The 21,464-nt window shown below is 36.3% G+C and overlaps 1 protein-coding gene across 1 annotated transcript in view; it reads left to right on the top strand.

Annotated features, from left to right (window-relative positions):
- The window catches only part of LOC125226822 (endonuclease/exonuclease/phosphatase family domain-containing protein 1-like), a 68,756-nt gene that overhangs the window by 41,898 nt on the left and 5,394 nt on the right, over positions 1 to 21,464 (top strand). The window contains exon 5 of the mRNA XM_048130935.1: positions 20,559 to 20,723. Coding sequence (XP_047986892.1) covers positions 20,559 to 20,723 — 165 coding nt within the window. The remainder of the gene's footprint in view (positions 1 to 20,558; positions 20,724 to 21,464) is intronic.

Below are 21,464 nucleotides of genomic sequence, written 5' to 3'. Positions count from 1 at the left end.
TTACTTACATCAAAATAAGTTTAAAATATGGTTACTAGCGCCATCTAGTCAAGAATATGTGTAACATGTGTTTATGCTCCCATATCTGAATATGAATAAATCCGTTACTTGTCAACCGTCATTCGTGCGTTTCATTATATGTATGTAATGTATGTATGTGTAAATTTCCTGAAATAAATGTCATATCTTGTTGTCACAAAGAAAAATTTACAGGGCTTCCAAATATCTCGAGCTGGAAGGAAAATAAATATTTAATTAAAATATTTTTATGAAAATAATTAAATTCGACAGCAGACAACCCAAAGGTTAATCGGATTTATTTATTATAGGCATATGTTTTAAATTAAATACCAGTGGCTCTGATCTGATAGTGGGATATTCTTTAAAATTTATTTTCAAAAGGAGATTTAATGTTGGTACCTAATGCCATTCAAATAATATTAGAAGCGTCTACGCGAGTGTTCGAATTTAATTATAGGATAGCACATATTGAAAGTACTGCAATATGGGTACAAAAGCCTGCCTATTGAAATATAAAATACATAGCAAAAAGTATAGAAAGGACCTACGACTTTTCGACTTTTTATTTACATTACATACCGACCATACAACTGACTCTAATTAATCTTGGTTTTAAAAAGTGTAAAATGTAGACCTAAGTGCGTTTTCATATTATCCGATCCGATATCGGATGTCGGACCGATATCCCATACATTACAGGCGGAATCTTGGATTCTTCTATTGATATCCTTCCGACATCCGTTATCGGATCGGATAATGTGAAAACGGTCTAATAGCGACTCGATAGTTTTTGTTTCTTGACGGTCATTAATTTGAACTAAGTAATAAAATTATTTATTTAAATCTATACAATTTCAACGAGTATTAAAATGTATAATACGTTCATTTTGATATGTAATCCAAAGAAATAACTTATAGAAATATATTCTACCCTTTTTGCTTGTTTTCTGATTACTATTTAGCCAATTTTTCATTAAGTCATACCATGGACTTTCAATAGGGACTGAGCTAACACTTTTTTTGCCATACTAAATTGAACTTTATCACCGGTGCAGAAAGGCGTTCTTATCAGACTAGTAAAAGTGTGTCCACATGAGAGGGTCAAAGTTGGGGCTGGTGTATCTCGCACGTGCGACCAGTGTTAAAGAGATTACTATAGTAGTAGTATTTTTACCTGTATGATAACTAAGTTTATAAACTTCTTAAATTATTTTTGTATTATATCGAGGCAAGGATATTAATACCTTGTAACGAATTGGTAAGTCATTATTATGAAGCCATAAAACCAAAGGTTGCGCAATTAAAAAACCCTTCCTCCTTCCCTTAACTCGTACTCGTCCTTTTCGTGTACTTAACACAGCAAAAGGGAGTGTACAAGTTTCTAATAGGGTGGCAACGCGCTTGTGACACTGTTTGAGTTGCAGGCGTCCATAGGTTACGGTGACCGCTTTACATCAGGCGGGCCGTATGCTTGTTTGCCACCGACGTAGTATAAAAAAAACCTTTAATTCGGTATTAATAGATTTGGTAGTAACTTTGAATATTGACTGGTATCCCCAAATAATGACAGTGATGACGTCATTCGAATAATTTTGACAGTGGCAATAAGTGCGAGAGGGACAACAGCCCCAACTTTATCCTCTCATGTGGACACACTTTTTGGCCTAACAACTCAATCTAGCTTAATAATATATAAATCTATGAGTCATACCGGACAACTGTCACTGTACATTTGTAATCCTTATTACAAGGGCATAACGTCTAGCGATGGTTAGCTAAGACAGAGTATTGCGGTTAGTAGGAACGATGTTGAACCTTAGGTTACCTTCAATCAATACTAATACTGAAAGACAATTTTTAAACTTATTGCATTACATGTGTCTAACAAAATTTCAATGAAATGGGTTGTAAATCTAATACTAAAAAACTCAATATTTAAAAAGAGAGGGTTGAAAAGGGTATAAAAGATAAAAAAATAATAACAAGAAAAAAAAGACTTCCACTGCCGAGGTTCGAACCCACAACGTCAGGTCAGGAGCGCGCCCATCGTCTTACGCTACTAAAACTGAGCTATTTAAGCGATAGTAAAGGTGGCGAAATATATTATTATACCGCGATGTAATGAAAATACGAATGAATAACTAACTTTTGAAGTAATGCAGAAAATGACGTCGTCAATAGTAGAGAGTTTGTAGGTAAATGAAAAATATGAAAATACTTCTTTCAGTACAGGTTTTAGCGCTTCTTGGCGTGCATTTAAAGGTGGATTATTTTTTATTCTTCTTTATTTTGATGTAAAGGCGATCGAGGTCACAGTTGCTGATTTGACTAGTAGGAAACTACTGAAACTAGCCTATTTTAAAGGAGATCGACGGCATAGATGAAATAAAAAAAAAAGTAAAAATATTGTATTATAAAAATATGGGTGGACAAAAGTTGCTCCAAAATATGTCCTCTTATAATATCCTCGACATAAATAAGAGTTGTGGGACATATTAGATATTTTATTTATGGGACGCATTACATGGATATTGCATGGATATTTTTGATCTAATTTATCATTTACACTTGACTTTACTAGCTAATTGTTTACTGCACTGCAACATTTTTATTCGCACTACGTAATATCATAAGAAAGGATCTAGAAAGATAACCGTTTAATTCGATATGCTGCAACGATTGGCATTTTTGGCTAGGTTAGATACAGTAAGCATTTATTCATAATTTCTCCATGCACTTTTGCTGCTGATAGTATCTTGTCCTATGTAGGCAAATATGTATATGTATATCAAGTAATAGCAAGTATATTAATTATCATCAACCATCTTTGTTTTTTATGATTTTGTAATAATACATATATGGTTCGGTTTACGAATTGTCACATAACAGTACAATGGTTCCGTTATTTAATTACCGTTGCGAATACTTAATTGTAGTAATTAGTTAAGTGACATTTTTAACAATATTGAACGCAGTTAGAATTAAGTTTAGTATGAAAATGATAAAATGTTTCGCTGTGTAATCTGTTAAATTATTTTCTGTATAGTACAGACAGACTATTAAATAAGTAAAAAAAAGATAGGAATGAGATTTTGATCGAGATAAAAAGAGAAAAAATAGGACGGCCCAGATGTTGAAGGACCTGATATGGCACAACAACATCATTTTCTTTAACATTCTGATCCACATGATTTTAAATACGAAAAGCAACGCGTTACATGACAAACAAAGCTTTGATCAATAAAATGAGGTGACCATCGTTACGTTAGAATTTTGAATCACTGAAATCTGACGGTGACCCGATCCATATTGTTACAATTTAAACAGGTACATAACAAACCGTCTGGCAATGTCATTACGCACTGTAAGGTCAGGCAGTCACATGCCTTGACAGTCTGTAGGTGAATGACCTCTACCGCCATTTCAATGTTATTGCAATTTGTCAATGAAAACTTGTTGCTACCCGGCCTGCCTTCCGCGTCCGGATTTCCGGAAAATGTTTATTTTAACATTTTTTTGTTGTAGTATGGTAAAGTAGATAAAATGTAAAGGAATATGATAAAAGAGTTTATTAGTATAATCTTCTCGAGCGTTGGTGTAAGAGCTGGCTTAACTTAATAATCTCACCATTGATCGAGAAGATGGAAGGGTCTACCTATGCACAGTTGCACGTTAGCTGCAAGTGCAAAAAAACATTTTGGGTCTCCATGAGAGACAAGAGATCTCCCGAGATCTTACATCGGCATCAAACTTCCCCGAGGTGTTGGATTTGGTTAAAATGAAATTCATTCGCCTATCCCTCATGACTCATCCCCGTCACGAAAAATAAGCCCCATTCGTCGAATCGCTGAAAACGGCCATTGCTACAATAAACTAACATGCAATTTATAAACTTGAACGCTTTTAGGCCATATTCGTAATGATGAGATCACTGAAATTTTTTTTGCTAAAAATGTATGCATTGAATTGAATCACAGTATTCACAGTCTGATAGGTGAACGTGATGTCAGAAAATCTTTATTATCTGGAAATAACATGTACCGGAAAGCCGTGGGTTTGCCTCCGACAAAATGGACCGATGATGCGATAATGACCTATGAGAACAATATTTATTTATTTTGACATGTTGGCTATTTATTTAGATACTTATGTTCAGAAATAGTGCATTAGGTACGATACACGTGCGGAAAAGAGTAAGTGTTTTAAATCGACACATGTTACGATTGTTACAAACTTCCTTTACGCACGTCGTGTAGAATAGTCCGAAGTTTTTCAGTATTGCCCTCTGAAGTTTCGACCTGACAATGAATGAACCTTTTTGCGCGCTAGTACGGGCCCCCTTTACTTTCAAACAGCCTGTTTTTACCACAGTCAAATATAAATACCGCCTTCACAAGTACCTCATTCTAATGAAGTTTGATTGCAAATCGCCCTTTCCACCTGGAGTGTCATTTACGCTATCGCTCCCACCTTGACCCCGTCTGTTTGCTTATTAAGGTCCTCGGTGCCAAGTCATTTGTTTTCATTATAATTAAACGTTTGCACCCTGAAACTGAAATTAAATAAGTAAGCTTAATTTATTATCTAGCGACCTGCCCCGGTTTCGCACGGGTTACACAAAACGTTAACAAATTATACACCTGAACATTCAAGAATCATGATAATCAAAACTATATGAAGATCCGTTTAGTAGTTTTTAAGTTTATTGCATGCAAACGAGATGTATCAAAAACTACAAATCAAATATTGATAAACTTTACGTACGACGTTAGCATAGGTCAGCAATTCCCGTTTAGTTTGTACATTTGGATCACGTCTCCGATTTGGATAAAAATTGGTAGGCTGATAGAGTCCATGAGCAAGATCCACTAGGTTTCCCAAAATGTCCTAGGTTGATTGTATGAAACTTTCCTTTTTTTGTTACCGAAAATGTATAGAAATCTGGTAACAAAAAAATGTACAAACTATTCTCATTTCTCCCTTCCATGCCAGAGTGTTGCGTTGCGGCTATGCCGAGCTATCACGTGAGATGGGGCCAAATGGGAATACAACATTGATGTGGGCATGTGTGTCGATTGTTCTATTTTAGTGAAAAACTATTAAACGTTTCGGTGAATGAGTTAGCAATCGATTTTTATGACGCAGGTGACATTGGCTATTTTTAGCGACATTGACGTCGACGAGACGAAAAAATGCATCTAAACGTTTGTGAACTACTTAAACGGTAACTTTGAATGTAGGGTAATTATGAAAATTGCTTACACCTATTCTACTAAAAGCAACGTTATACTGCAGCAACGCTAAGGTTCTGGTTTGTTAATATTTGCGATTCTGCTTATATTTTCTTCAAACTTAAGAGCTGTGCTCTTGTCGGTGGAGCAATCTACAACTCGTCCGCTCCTCTGCCAACTCCTTCACTTTCTGGTACGACACGACCTGAACCTTTCCTTCTAGGATATTCTTGAGGAACAAGTCTTGTCGTAGCAGCAACTTATACACCGTGGGCCTGAATAAGCCAAAAGATTTTTGTTTTTTTGGATATTTTTTTTTACTATTTTTGAATGTATTTTGTACAATAAAATTTTAATCATAAAACTGGCACTTAAAATCACTTTTAACGTTTGTTTTTGTAAAAACCTCATTTTTGAAAAGTTTTATTTCTCACTTTTTGACATATGTATATCAATAAGGATAGTGAGAGGAATACCGAGGTATTCCCGATGAACTACAGTATGGGGTTCTTCAAAAAAGGAGTGTACAACTTGTACAAGTTTCTAATGGGTCGGCAACGCGCATGTGACACCCCTTGAGTTGCAGGTTACGGTGACCGCTTTCCATCAGGTGGGCCGTATACCTGTTTACCACCGACGTGGTATTAAAAAAAACTAATCTCCATAATGGCATCAAGGCCGTTAAAAATACCTTTTGTACTGAGTCACAATAAGATTTTTTTTTTCAATTGGTAATAACTGAAAAAAGGCGATATCCAGAAATGTTTATATGACATTGTAGTCTCTAAATGTGGTGAGGAATACACTGTTACAATCTTTCGGGTTATTCAGGCCCACGGTGTATAATGTTTTAAATAATTTCAGTCTGGAACACAGACAAAGTAACACAGTATAATAAAATCCTTTTCTTTAGGGTGCTAGAGAAAAGGATACCTATAGTTTTCTTAGTTTTTATTTACTGACAGACTTGTTTGACAGAATATACCATTTTGTGGTATCGAAATTATGTAGTTCATTACATTATCATTTTTGGGTGTCAAATGACTGGTCTATTGTATTGTAATATTTGTAATCGTCTATGTGTAGGCTGTATTAGGCAACACACTGTAACCTAAGCGTAGTGTGTGTTGATAAGAGTTTATTTTTTTTAACCTTGGCTGAACAATAATCTTGCTAACAGTTTAAAAATCCGGCTTTTATGCACTTGTGTACTTAGTTGCTTTATGGTAAAAGTTCAGTTCATATTACACTTTATACCGGTAAAAGAATGATTCTAGGACATTCTTTTACCGGTATAGACTGTAGTTGTAGTGTCAATCTATTCGCTTATACATACCTTAATTATAAGCAATTTTTTCGCGATTTCAGCATTGGTACCATAGTAAAAGTATGACCTCAAAAGTCAAGTGCTAAAAACGGTCCTTTTTATTTCATGCGCTTGTTGTGTTTTGTACAATCTGCTGATTATACTATAGACGAAAAACTCATACCTAACATAACATAATATATAAGTCTCCACCTTAGTCCTCGACCGATATAATTTCTTAGATCTCAACTTTACCTACATATAATTCGTCTTGTCACATCTACGTATACTGACGTAGAAGCCTTACGCCGTGGCCGTGGCTTGCGTGGGCGACGGTCGCGCGACGGCGATGCGACGCATACGAAATCAAACCTTATCGATATGGAAGTATGAGACGCGACGGCGACGGTCGCGCGACGATCGCGCGACCGTCGCCCACGCAAGACACGGCGATACAGTCGAAGATCTTAAAAAGGTAAACTAGGTTCTAGATGTATCTTACTGTACGTACTTCCTTTTAGCAGATTAACGCGCATATCATTTAGACTGCCTCACAACAATAATCCTACCGATATGGTGGCGGAATCAAAGTTCAATCTGAGTACTTAATCATTGTTTATTTAAAACCAGATGTTAGCGTTTTATGCGTGAGAACCCAGCAACATACATTTATAGTATATACCTATACTCTTCTGATAGGTCGTCTTACACATAATTAAATACTTAATTATCTACGTATATCCATACTAATATTATAAATGGGAAACTGTGTGTACCTGTTTGTCCGTCTTTCACGGCAAAACGGAGCGACGAATGGACGTGATTTTTTAAGTGGAGATAGTTGAATGGATGGAGAGTGACATAGGCTACATTTTGTCTCTTTCTAACGCGAGCGAAGCCGCGGGAAAAAGCTACTTAACTAATATTATAAATGGGAAAGTTTGTGTGTCTGTTTGTTCGTCTTTCACGGCAAAACGGGGCGACGAATTGACGTGATTTTAGTTGAAGGGATGGAGAGTGACATCTAGGCTACTTTTTGTAACGTGAGCGAAGCCGCGGGCAAAAGCTAGTAATTTATAAGCGCGCTTTACATTAATTTTATAATTAATCAATCAACGAACATTATACTTGGAGCTCCTCAAGTTTCGTAACCTAATTGAACTGAACTTTGAGGTTTCATCTGTTTCGAGGATAGCGAATTTTCACGTACAGTCACCGGCATAAGTACCTTGTCATATTAACGTTTTGTTTGAAATGTCATACGTAATTGTCAAACGATTAAAAGCGACAAGGTACAGAAATCATCACTTCTTTATGCCGGTGACTATACGTAGACTAATCTTTTTCAGCCTTTTTGTGTTTTGTGTCTCTAAATCAATCCTGATTTTCTAAAGGCAATTCAAGTCGAGTGTTCAGAGACATGTTCCTTGTTGTCTAAGTAGCACTACTATACTGTGTACTACATGTACCTTTTTCTGCTAGTTGTTTAAAAGTTATCATCAGACTTAACCAACATCGGTTGTGTTATAAGAGCAAATCTCGACTGGGGGCCAACTGTAACTGATCCATTTTATCTCTACATGTAGGTATCTACTGAACACGCCTGCCATATGTAACCGGTGGACAGTCTATGTTTATTTTATTATCACAGTACATTCACATCATATATTTTATAAATTACGTAACAAAACATTTAACAGGTATTAAGAACTGATATATACAATAGTTCTGTACGATAGTTCTGTACGTCAGCTTCATCTCCCTTTTTAAAGACTGGGACAATTCGAGCCTCTTTCCACGCAAAAGGAAAACATCAGTCAGAAAGTGACCTATTATAAGAAATAGCCGACATCGTAGGCATCTCCTGTGAAAAAACTCTTAATATTATAGTTAACGAATTAGGGTTTTCCAAGGTGTCGGCGAGATGGGTTCCAAAGCTCCTTTCAGTGGAACAAAAAATCACTCGTCTAACAATTTCACGCGACTGTCTAGACCTGTATGAAGCTGACCCTCAAGACTATTTGAACAGATATGTTACTATGGATGAGACATGGGACTACCACTATACGCCCGAGACTAAACAGCAATCAAAACAGTGGGTTCGTGCTGGATCTCCGCCACCCAAAAAGGCAAAGGCCATTTTGTCGGCAAATAAAGTTATGGCATCAGTGTTCTGGGACGCAAAGGGTGTAATAATGGTTGACTATCTCCAAAAAGGTACGACTATAAACTCGGACTATTATTGCGAACTTTACCTTGCTTAGAGCTAGACAGAAACGCATGCAACAGGAGTGTTTTCAACGTTTTACTCAGAATACAGAATCCTGTATAAAGAGGTAGGAAATGGAAGGAGGTGGTCAGGTTGACGTGGTATACACGGACTTCGAAAAAAAAAGCTTTCGACCGGGTAGATCACGCCATCCTGCTCTCAAAAAATTACTTCAAACGCTCGGAATACACGGTGACTTACTTAGGTGGATTCAATCATATCTCATAAATCGTTCACAAGCTGTTGTCGTGGGTGGTTTCAGGTCTGATTTTATTGATATATCATCTGGCGTGCCTCAGGGCTCACATCTCGGTCCCCTCTTTTATAATGCGTACATTTTTGATATAGATAAATGTTTCACAAATGCTCACCATTTATTGTATGCTGATGACAAAAAAGTATACTTGCGTGTTAAATCTTTAGCAGATTGTGAGCGTTTGCAAAGTGACCTTACTAATCTTATGAGATACTATATAGAAAATAGAATTACAATCAGCATCAGTAAATGTCAATGTATTAGTTTTACACGCAAAAGGAAACCTATTATATTTTCCTATAATTTTAATGGTACGACAGTCCAGAGAGTCGACGTAGTACGCGACTTGGGGGTACTGCTAGACGCGAAAATGACCATGAGAGACCACGTTGACCTAATAGTAAATAGATCCTATCGTAACCTTGGCTTTATAATGAGGACTTGCAAACCATTCCAGAGTTTATTAAGTTTTAAGATTGTTTATTATGCATATGTACGCTGCGTCCTAGAATACGCTTCCCCAGTTTGGTCAGTCTGCTACGCCATCCACAAAGACCGCATTGAACGAATCCAGAGGAAGTTTATTAATCATTTAAATTACAAATTTAATAATTCATTTGCCTCTTACTCTGACAGCTGCCAGGAATACAACCTTCTCACACTTGAAAATAGACGTAAATTAGCCGATATGAACTTCCTCTTTGATATAGTTCGAAACCGTCTTGATTGCCCTGAGCTATTATCTGGTATACTTTTTCGGGTTCCTAAACGTCGCACTAGGAATACCACGCTATTTCAAGTCCCACTACATTCTACTAACTACGGGGCAAATGCTGTACTATCTCGTATTCCGCATCTTTATAGCCAGGAATTCGACTCAACAGATCCTTTTAATGGCACTAAAAATAAATTTAAAAATGACGTATTAAATATATTATTATTGAAAAATAACAGATAAAAAAAATATATATATATATATATATATATATATAATTCATTATAAAGTAAAAGGTATTTTGTGTTTGGGCTTGGAAAGACGATATATCTTGGTATCTTATCACTTATAGTATGGAAGGGTATATAAAAAAAAAGTAGAACAATAGTCATTTCTTACAAGAGCTTAATCTGCGTAATATAGTGACCCTTGGGTATAAGCGTGAGTATAAGAATTATTTATAATCGCTAAATTCCAGTACCTATAAATATTATCATAGATTAAATAAAATATTATTAAGGTAGGGTAATATTTAACCTGTGTATCGACCTCTAACTTCACTTTTCGTTGTATGTATTGTTTGCATCAGTTCACTGTTTTCTGTGTGGCTTGCACATTTTCACTGTAATTTTAAATATGTAACACAATTATTATTTTTTTAGTAACATATTGTACTTATACTTTTCACTCAACGGATAACTGTTATTGGCCTAAGACTATGTAAAAATACCTATGTAAGTTATATATTTACGGCTGTTGTTGTCCTAAATACCAATAAATAAAAATAAAAAAATAAACTTTTACGTCGATTACGTCGACTTTGAAAGTAAAAAGACCTGGAGTGCTGACAAAGAAAGTTCTTTTCCACCAGGACAATGCACGGGTGCATACGTCACTAAAGTCAATGGCAGAAATTCATAATTGCGGGTTTGAATTATTGCCGCATCTGCCTTATTCACCCGATTTGGCACCATCGGACTTATAAATATTATAGAAAAAACTTTGGTTTTGATTTCAACTTAGCCGCGAACTTTTCAATCAGCCCTGGTATATTATAGAAAGAGGTAAAGCCAATGCTGAACCACAACGTTTCACAAATATAGGAGGTATGCCACCTGGACCAGAACCTTTAGACGTGTCTAATAATTTAATTGCCTGTAATATGTCAGCTTATATTTTAGAGATGTATGCATCACGTCTAAGAGGGCGGTCAAGCGTGTTGGTGCCACTGTTACTAGAGTTCGGTCAAGTGTATACTGAAGAAAAATGGCTAGCGAATAGGTTAGCAATATCAGATCCCGTCACCGCCGTCATGTCGCTTAAGTACATTCGGGCAGGGCGAGCAGAGTGGCCTCCTCTCTTGTTTTTAATAAAGCTCCAAAATTCCAAAATGCTTTTGGGTTACTTCGGAGTTCGGATATTTGATTCGATTGTCTGTTTGTAACGTTTAAAGCATTAATCATAAAGTTTGTGACACCTACTACGAAGTAACTTAAACTCCAATTCATCACTTCTTGGTTCTTGTATTTACGGTAATTTTTGCGAATTTCTCTATTTAATAATTCAAACATTGTAAAACATGGAAAAAATGGACCATTACATTTGCCCCCAGTCGATATTTGTCTCGCTGTACCTTATCAACTTTTCAACGATATAAACTTTGCTATTTGTACATTTTACCTGTATTTACATACGCGAGCATTAACCTGCTTACACACTTACATACGACTACTCATTACCCATACGAATGTTAGAAGTAATTGATTTTTATATCGCGTGTCGTTGCTTCATGTCACTATCGACTCTATCGAGCATGACAAATGTCACTGTGGAGCGTGACAAGTATCGAAATGTCCGGAAAGAAAACCTCCGACCATCATTGATATTTGATAAGGCCAAAGATACATACATTTTAACTAGAGATGGGCGGCGGGAAAATACCCGGGGTAGATATCGGGTATTTACCGGGTATTTACCCAATCTACCCGATATTTACCTTTTCTACCCTAATGGGTGGGTATAAATAAATATTGTAATAAAATGGGTCATAAATTGAATTTAATCGTGAAAAAATGTTTTCTTGGTATTGTATAATATATTTATATTTTATTAATATAGTTCTATAAACATATATGTTAAATGTCAATTTCGAATTTCGCGCCTTGCGAATCCGTCTCGCGCTTGACGATCCTTACGTCAATGTCATGTCACTTGTCTTGTTTAAGCGGCTACTCTGTGACACATGTTTTACGAGTGTATTTTTATAAATTAGCTTATAATTAAACGTTATTTCTAGTAAACTCTCGTTTAATTCATCAGGTTTAGGGCCCAGTAAAGCCCAGAAAAGAAGACAGTGCAATAACTCTCAGAAAAAGTGATAATTTGTGGACATAAAAATCGGCCTGGAACAATCAGTGACTTGCAGTTTTTATTTCGTCAAATAAGTGTTATTTCGTTTGTGTTAACCAATAAAACACTTGAAAATGGCATCGAATAGCCAAATGGCATTAATTGAAAAATTAACCGGCCGTGCTAACTACGCTACATGGCGATTTGCAGTAAAAACTTATCTTCAACACGAAGAGTTGTGGGATTGTGTTGAACCGGCTGAAGGTGCAAAAGTAGATACAAAACTAGACACAAAAGCAAAATCAAAGATAATTCTTCTTGTGGATCCTACAAATTATGTGCACATTCAGGAGGCCAGCACCGCCAAAGAAGTATGGGAGAAACTGTCAAGTGCGTTCGACGACTCTGGGCTGACACGCCGAGTCGGCTTGCTGCGTGATCTTTGTAATACCTCGTTAAATGGATGTCAAAATGTAGAAGAATATGTGAGCAAAATTATGAACACTGCACATAAGCTCCGGAACATAGGCTTCAAAGTAGATGATGAATGGCTCGGAACACTGCTACTCTCCGGTCTACCAGAATCGTATCAGCCTATGATCATAGCTATTGAAAGCTCTGGCATGAAAATTACCTCTGACTCTGTGAAATCAAAATTATTGCAAGATGTCAGATGTACTGAGATGGATTCAACAGTATTTCTTGCTAATAAGAAGACACATAGAAGTAACAAGAAGCAGACTAAAGGGCCTAGGTGTTATTCTTGCAATAAATATGGCCATAAAAGCCCAGAGTGCAAAGAAAAGCCAAAGAATGCACAGCATCATAGTCACAGGTCAAGCAGTGCGTCATACGCTGCAGTGTTCATAGCTACAACAAGTCAAGATGATGTGTGGTATATAGACTCAGGAGCAGCTTATCATCTTACTAAGGATAAAAATTTGCTACAGAATGAGACAATCCCTGTGATAAAGAATATTAAAGTTGCCAACAAAGAAGTGGTATCTGTGCATAGCTCAGGACAAGTAACTTTAGATACTTGTGATGATAAAGCCAAGGAGCACAAAGTGCTATTTACAAATGTACTGTATATTCCTGAGCTGGCTAACAATCTTCTTTCCGTCAGTCAGATTGCAAAAACTGGAGGCAGAGTGAATTTTCACGACACAGGCTGTACTATAACAAACAAGAGAGGTCAGATAGTAGCTACAGGAACTCACATCAACAACATGTACCGGCTAGATATGCCTGAAAAAGGCTATGCATGCATGTCTGAGGTTGAAAAAGAAGAGGATACTTACCGGTGGCACCAGAGAATGGGACATCTTAACTTTCAGAGTCTAAATAAAATGACTGAAAATGCTGAAGATGTAAATTTCTCAGAGAAAATAGAAAATCTGACATGCATAACATGCAAGGAAGGTAAACAGACCCGATTACCTTTTAAAAGTGAAGGCCCCAAAGCTGAAAGTTTACTAGAAGTGGTTCACTCTGACTTATGTGGGCCCATGGAAACTCCGTCGCTTGGTGGAGCCAAATACTTCATTACATTTGTTGATGATTTCTCAAAGAAAGTGTATGTGTACTTTCTCCACAACAAATCAGATGCTTTAGAAAAATTTAAAGAATTTAGAAATGAAGTAGAGAATCAGCTCAATGTCAGGATCAAGGTGATTCGTACGGATGGTGGAACCGAATATGTCAACAAGAAATTCTCCGACTACTTGAAAGGTGCAGGTATCATACACCAAACAACCACACCGTATAGCCCAGAGAGCAATGGGGTCTCAGAGCGAATGAACAGAAGCTTAGTCGAACGAGCAAGATGTATGCTTCAGAACGCCAACTTACCAAAGAAATATTGGGCTGACGCAGTTCACACCGCTGCCTATGTGATCAACCGCTCTCCGACTAAGTCATTATCATTCAAAACTCCTGAAGAAATGTGGTCTGGACGAAAGCCAAATGTGAAACACATGCGCATATTTGGCTGTGAAGCTATGGTCCACCTGCCCAAGGAGAAACGCAAGAAGTGGGATCCCAAAGCACACAAAATGATTTTCATAGGATATTGTGATCATTCTAAAGGTTACCGATTTATAGTACCGGGGACTACTACAGTGATAAAGAGCAGAGATGCTATATTTCTAGAGTCTACTGTCAAGAGAGATTATGTTCCTGTTGAAATATCTTCAAAAGATTCGGCAGAAAACAATAATACTCATGAGATGTCAAAGGAAAGTGTCAGTGATACAGATAATTCAAGTTTTGACACCTCATATGATACAGTATGTGAAAACAGATCCACCTCAGATAGTGACTATGTACCTGATACTTCTCTGGATACACCGATAGTCAATAAGATGGAGCTGAGACCTAGACAGAATAAGGGTACTAAGAGATCAGAAGAAAGTACTTATCTGTGCTTAAAAGCCATACCTCCGGAAAATGTTCCTGCTTCATATAAAGAAGCGATCAAGTCACCAGCTGCAGAAAAGTGGAGAAAATCCATAAAAGAAGAATTGGATGCTCATGAGATAAACAATACCTGGACATTGGTAGAAAAACCCCCAAATGCTAAAGTCATAGGATGCAAATGGGTGTTCCGTGTCAAAGAAGAACCAACAGGTCAGCGTTACAAATCACGCCTGTGTGCTAAGGGATATGCACAGACAGCAGGTATTGATTATCAAGAAACCTTCGCACCAACTGTAAGGTATGATTCTATTCGATTACTACTCTCTGTGGCTGTTCAACAAAACCTCAAAATGGTTCAACTAGACGTCAAGACAGCTTTCCTTTATGGTGAGCTTGAAGAAACCATATACATGACTCCCCCAGAAGGACTTCCTCATGAAGAAAATATGGTATGTAAACTTAACAAATCATTATATGGTTTAAAGCAAGCGCCCGATGTTGGAACAGCAAATTTGATTCAGTGTTGAAAAAGTTTGGCTTTGTCAATAGTAAAGCTGACCAGTGTGTCTATATTGGTCAAGTTCATAATAAGAAATGTTATCTATGTCTATATGTTGATGATGGATTATTATTCTCGACAGATGAAACAGTTTTAAAAACAGTAACTACCGAATTGAATAAAGTTTTTAAAATTAAGATTCTGGATAAGCCTAGCAATTTTGTTGGGATGCAAATTGAAAGGTCCAATGACTATATATTTATTCATCAAACAAGATACATAGAGCAAATGTTGAATAAATTTAACATGCATGATGCTAATACCAACAGTGTTCCGGTCGACCCTCACATGAAGTTGCAAAAAGGAGAAGAAGAGCCTGAGAGGAGTCTGCCATATAGAGAAGCAGTGGGATCCCTCATGCACCTGGCAATTGTGAGTCGACCAGATATAATGTTTGCCGTCAACCTGGTGAGTCGATTTCTTAATTGCTATAATCAAACACATTGGAATGCGGTGAAAAGAATTTTCAAATATTTGAAAGAGACTAAAGACCACGGTCTCTATTACAAAAAGTCTAATGAGTCCTCCGAAGTTACCGGTTATAGCGATGCTGACTATGCTAATGACCTAGACTCCCGTCGTTCAGTAACCGGTTATGTCTTTATAAAAAGTGGAGCTACAGTAACTTGGTCTAGTCAAAGACAGCAAACCGTGGCCCTCTCAACGACCGAGGCTGAATTTATGGCTGCTTGCGCAGCTACTAAGGAAGCAATGTGGATCAAACAATTTCTCAGCGACATTGGTGAATACAAACAAGATTCTCTGTGTCTTCACTTAGACAATCAAAGTGCCATTAGTGTTATCAAAAATGTGAACTTTCATAAAAGGTGTAAACACATTGAAGTGAAATATTATTTTATTAAGGAAAAGTATCAGCAAAAGATTATCACTTTAAAAGCTGTTAGCAGCAAAAATCAATATGCTGATATTCTCACAAAAGCTTTGTCAAAAGATACATTTAATTTTCTCAGATCCAAACTTGGAATGTGTTCACTTGGAGCTATATGATTATTTTTTTTTTGTTTAAACTTGTGCTTATGTTACTGTTGCACTATTGTTAAAACTAAATATTGTATTATTGTTGTTTAGAGTAACTTGTAAGGCTCGAATTCAAAGGGAGTGTTAAATGTCAATTTCGAATTTCGCGCCTTGCGAATCCGTCTCGCGCTTGACGATCCTTACGTCAATGTCATGTCACTTGTCTTGTTTAAGCGGCTACTCTGTGACACATGTTTTACGAGTGTATTTTTATAAATTAGCTTATAATTAAACGTTATTTCTAGTAAACTCTCGTTTAATTCATCAATATATCGAAGTATTTGTATTGAATAAGGAATTTGTTAAATATCATTGACATGCTTGTGTGTTTGTTACCTCCTCCTCCTAAACGGCTGAACCGATGGGGATGAAATTTTGTGTGCTTATTATAGTTCCTCTCAAGTAACAATTTCTGGTCCTATAGTGGTCGAGGACACCAAATTAAATCACACTAAATGGACCTATAAATAGTCTATATTGGTACTGTAGAGCCGATTTGGCGCAATTATGCAGCCATTTAGTGATATAATAGGCCTATAGCAGTATCATCCGTGACGTTTAAGGTCTATAATGGTGATGTAATGATGACTATTGTGCTAATTTGTTGACGTAGAGGACACAGTAATGCTATTATAGTATCAATGTATGCTATAGTAGCATTTGAGATTCCGTTATACAGGTTATTTTGTTTTTTAATAGCAGTTGCCGTCCCTTTTAATGCGAAATTTCTAAAATAATTTAATGTGTGTAATATTTAACAAAAACTGTTCTAAACGAGGAACTTAACGAAAAGTGGCGTGTGAACTTGTGAAGTTTAGTGTCAATTAACATAATTTGGATTTCGTATACTTCCACCATTACTGCAAAAAGGTATGCGATGGAAATTTTACCGTTAAAAGAATATTAGTTTAATGGAGTATTTTAAATGCGCCCTCGATTTATACATGTTTTGAATAAAATAAATAAATATAATTTAATACAATAAAATTATTGGCACCATAGTTTCTAATATGGATCCAAGAAGTAAAACATACGCTTTTATAGTTCGACTATATCACTTATCATACGCATTCACTGCCATAAGCCCGCCATTGTGGATTCAATTAGGGTTGCATGAGAATTTAACTATGATCCAGTTTAACTTATAAGTTCTTTATATAGAAAACAATACTTGTTTTCAATGTTTTACTATAGAAAGATCTTTTAAACAGTATTAATAAATGTTGTTTTCTTTTTAGTATGACAAATCTAAACTACAATTGGTCGCTATGTGTATTTTTAAAGTTAATTTCTAGAAAAACACTGTACGGAACCAGATACCGCATCTTTGGCCTGATTTCATAATTACGATGTATAAACACCATAAAGCAGCCTTTTAAGGTCAAAATTGTCATTTAAAAGTAATCGTTTTCTACTCTTATATATTTGGTTTATAAAACATATAGTAAACTCAGCTATAACGCTATTGTGTTTTAAAAGAGATACCGAAATCATTATTGAACAGGTCTGTGATATTTAAAGAGTCATTGTGGCGTATACGGCGATGAGATATAAAAGGCATTAGAAAAAGACTATAACCTTTTCAAAGCTATATAAACGTATCCTGAAAACTTCATTATAAAAATAGCTCTATAATGGTATTCATATCACTACTATACAGTGTTAAATACTATAGCAGTGTTTTCCAAAGCCACTATATCCCAAAATAGTGGTATAGTTAGGTTTTAAATCTGTTAAAACACAACTACTAAAAATACTATAAGCGACTTGTTGGTAACCTTAATAGCGCAAATTAATTGCATAACAGTGATTTCTAACACCATTATACAGTAATATTGTTCTATAATAGTCATATTTGATCCTGTTATAGACCAGGCCTATAGCGGCTCTATAAAATGGTGATATAAACGTTTACATCACTTCCTAATAACACCTTTTAGCTGTATAACGCAACAACTATAGCGGCTTGTCGGGAACCTTAGTAGCGCAAATTGATTGCATAGCAGTGATTCCTAACACTATTATACAATAATATAGACCTATAGTAGTCATATTTGATCCTGTTATAGACCAGGCCTATAGCGGCTCTATAAAATGGTGATATAAACGTTTACATCACTTCCTAATAACACCTTTTAGCGGTACAAGCTTATATAGCTAAAAGGTGTTACAGGAGGCTTTTATACGACAGGCGGTCACGCGAAAACCTTTATACGACATCTATAGTAGCTTTTAGCGTCGAAAACCAAAATTATAGCACTAAAATGTTACTTGCTGTTTGTTTGGTAAAGCCTACTATCTAGCCGAAGTCCAGTATCTAGCCAAAGTCACATAGAAGGCATTATTACAGTCCGAATTTAAAGCAAGTGTTAATTAAAATCACACATGGACGTGGCGCTTGTTTAACTAAGTACAAACTAAATATAAGTATCCCATAAATAAAAATAAAAAAAAGTAACTGACCGGTCAAGTGACTTATTGCACCCTTTAAATGCGGATGCAACTACCTGGCGTTTTGCAAAGCTGTGACCTCATTGGCTATTTTAACTAAATTTATTTATTAAATCCGTCGGTAACCTGAAAACAAATCTGTTACAAACCTCTTCAAATATTGTCTTTTTTAATTGCGGACATGTTCTTTGTCTGTTGTTTCATTTGTATGTACAGTCACCGGCATAAATAGATGATGTGATGAATAGAAAGTGATGATTTCTGTACCTTGTCGCTTTTAATCGTTTGACAATTTCGTATGACATTTCAAATAAGACGTTAATGTGACAAGGTCTAGAAATCATCACATATTTATGCTGGTGACTGTACCTACAGTCACCGGCATAAATATGTGATGATATCTGTACCTTATCGCTTTAAATCGTTTGACAATTTCGTATGACATTTTAAACAATACGTTAAAATCAAGGTATAGAGAATCTGAATCTGAATTCCATTTTAACAAATAAAATATACTTTTACTTACTTTTACCCTCTCTACTCTACAAATCCCGTTTTACTTTGCAATTGCATAGACATATTAAAACCTGATTTTACCCGACCCTCACTTTAGGCCTTCAGTTATTTAGGTTAATTAAGTTTATTCAAGAAACAAAAAGCCAATAAATTAATTTGCAAAATGCCCCAGAAAACCTTCACAATAACAGCTATTCAGTAGTAATTTTCTTTTAAAAAAATCCTATAAACATAGAATAGCCAGGTTAAAACAATAGCATTGGTCGCGTGACGAGAATTCGCTATCATAACAGTCTGACCTGCTATTTTACTACTTTAATTAAACAGAATGTCACAGAAGGTGACCGGGCTTGTACAGGAGCAGTGGGTGGGTTAGATCGATAGCGGCCTTGGGCATGAAATATGTAGCGAACCACTGCCACGTGACCGCTGTTTACCAACACATTACTGTTGACGGTGGCCTGCATTAGACCGAGAATAGGTGTGGTGTGTGGTTACTCAGAATGACATGTTGACAATAAAATAATAAAAAGATATTTATTTACCAACACAGCACGAAATGGAAATGTAAGAACTTATAAAAACTTAGTAAGTAAAATTACAGATGTGTGTGCAGTAAAATGGATGAGACTCAGCGAGACCGCTGATTTTCAGTCCCAACCAATAAACTTAAAAGAAGTTTAAGAAAGGTTTAAGAATATATTAGCATGCCATAAAGGAAAATGGATGCGTCAATTTGTGCTCTTTTTTTATTTTATTTTATTTGTTAGGAAAACTTATTACAATAAGGCCATAAAAACAATGAGCCAAAATGATAGATGGGCGTACAATTTTTTGAAATATATTTGAAGATCTAGTACTACATATGTATCAGTAATATCAGTATTTAAAGTACCTACAGCAGTTATCATTAAGTTTTTTTATTGCGCTAAGTATGAATAAAACTCACTTATAAACTGGCAACATTTCAATCGTTTTATTCAATGAACTTATTTTACCCATGTTAACAAGAATTTAAAAACAATCATTAGGTCCATAGGTAAAATATGACTCTTCTATAAAATGAAATAGATACCACACACTAAAGAAAAAGCGATCATTAGTGGCTAAGCTAGGAATAGAACCCGGGTCTCCAGCTGTCGCGGCTGACGTGTTTGACCATTACACCACCCCGATCGCCGCGCGACTTGGTACTCGTCGAAAATTCTCTATGTTATCTCTGAAGGCTTGGCGTCTTTGACCAACTCTCGAGCAATGTGTGCTTGCTCTTTGTATGACTCTTCTAGTTTTAATACTGATAATTTTGCATGGGAAGCCATTGTTTTACTATCAATAATATTGATTCAATAATTACTTTGAGAGCTGAGACCGCTATCGCCATTGTACTGTAATAGTTTACAAACTAACTAACTATTTTTAATCTTTCCAGCGTTCCTGCTCTCTGGGCGACCAACAGTCATCCTAAACGTGATGTGTCACAACCGACTGTCGACTGAGGATGTGGACCATATACAGAGGGTCGTCAAAATGGCGGGCCAGTGCGCGCTACCACTGGCGCTCGCTGGCGAGTTCGCGAGCTGGACCAACGTGCAGAGTGAGTTTACTATGAGTTTCTTTTATAACGTAGTGACCGACTGTCGACTGAGGATGTGGAGCATATCCATAGGGCCGTCAAGATGGCGCTGTCACTAGAATTGACTGAGGGACCAATGTGCGATATATATTACAATACCAATATTTATTTTCCAAGTAGGCATATTACAATGCGCTTATGAACGTCAAATAAAACTACGCCGGCTCTAACCCTACGCCTACGCGTTATTAAAGAAGACTGCCCTTGCTTGTGTCCGCTTACATCTTTAATTTCGTTTCCTAACCATTTTGACCTTTGTGTCCCTATTTAATACGACAAATAGTTACAATTTACAAACAATTGAGAACCTATTTCAGCGATTGTGTGTAAACAACTGCTCCAATCTCTCAACCCACTTGTTCATGATCATTGTTTAATATCTCCTTTGTCCGAGAGCGCAATTAATAGTGCCATTAGTAATAAACCGCTAGTATATAAACAAGTAGTGACCTGTGGACCTTGTTACAGACTATGACTATATTATGCTTTGTTTCAATATCCCATCTAATATTGTAGAGGAGACAATATCTCTGTATGCCCGCTCTTCACGCGTAAATAGCTCTAGGCTAGCTACTCGTAGTTTATAATATCCATCGGGCATAGTAAAGGGTAGGTTCTCAAGCTCAAAAAATATGACGGGAAAGCATTTTCTTTACAATTAAACCAACTATCTGTTTCTTAGTAAGGGTATATATTTGTGTG

The sequence above is a fragment of the Leguminivora glycinivorella genome, chromosome 6 (assembly GCF_023078275.1).
Source record: "Leguminivora glycinivorella isolate SPB_JAAS2020 chromosome 6, LegGlyc_1.1, whole genome shotgun sequence".
NCBI classification, from domain to species: Eukaryota; Metazoa; Arthropoda; class Insecta; order Lepidoptera; family Tortricidae; genus Leguminivora; species Leguminivora glycinivorella.
Note: the sequence above shows the minus strand (reverse complement) of the source record. Positions and strands in the feature narration are given on the sequence as shown.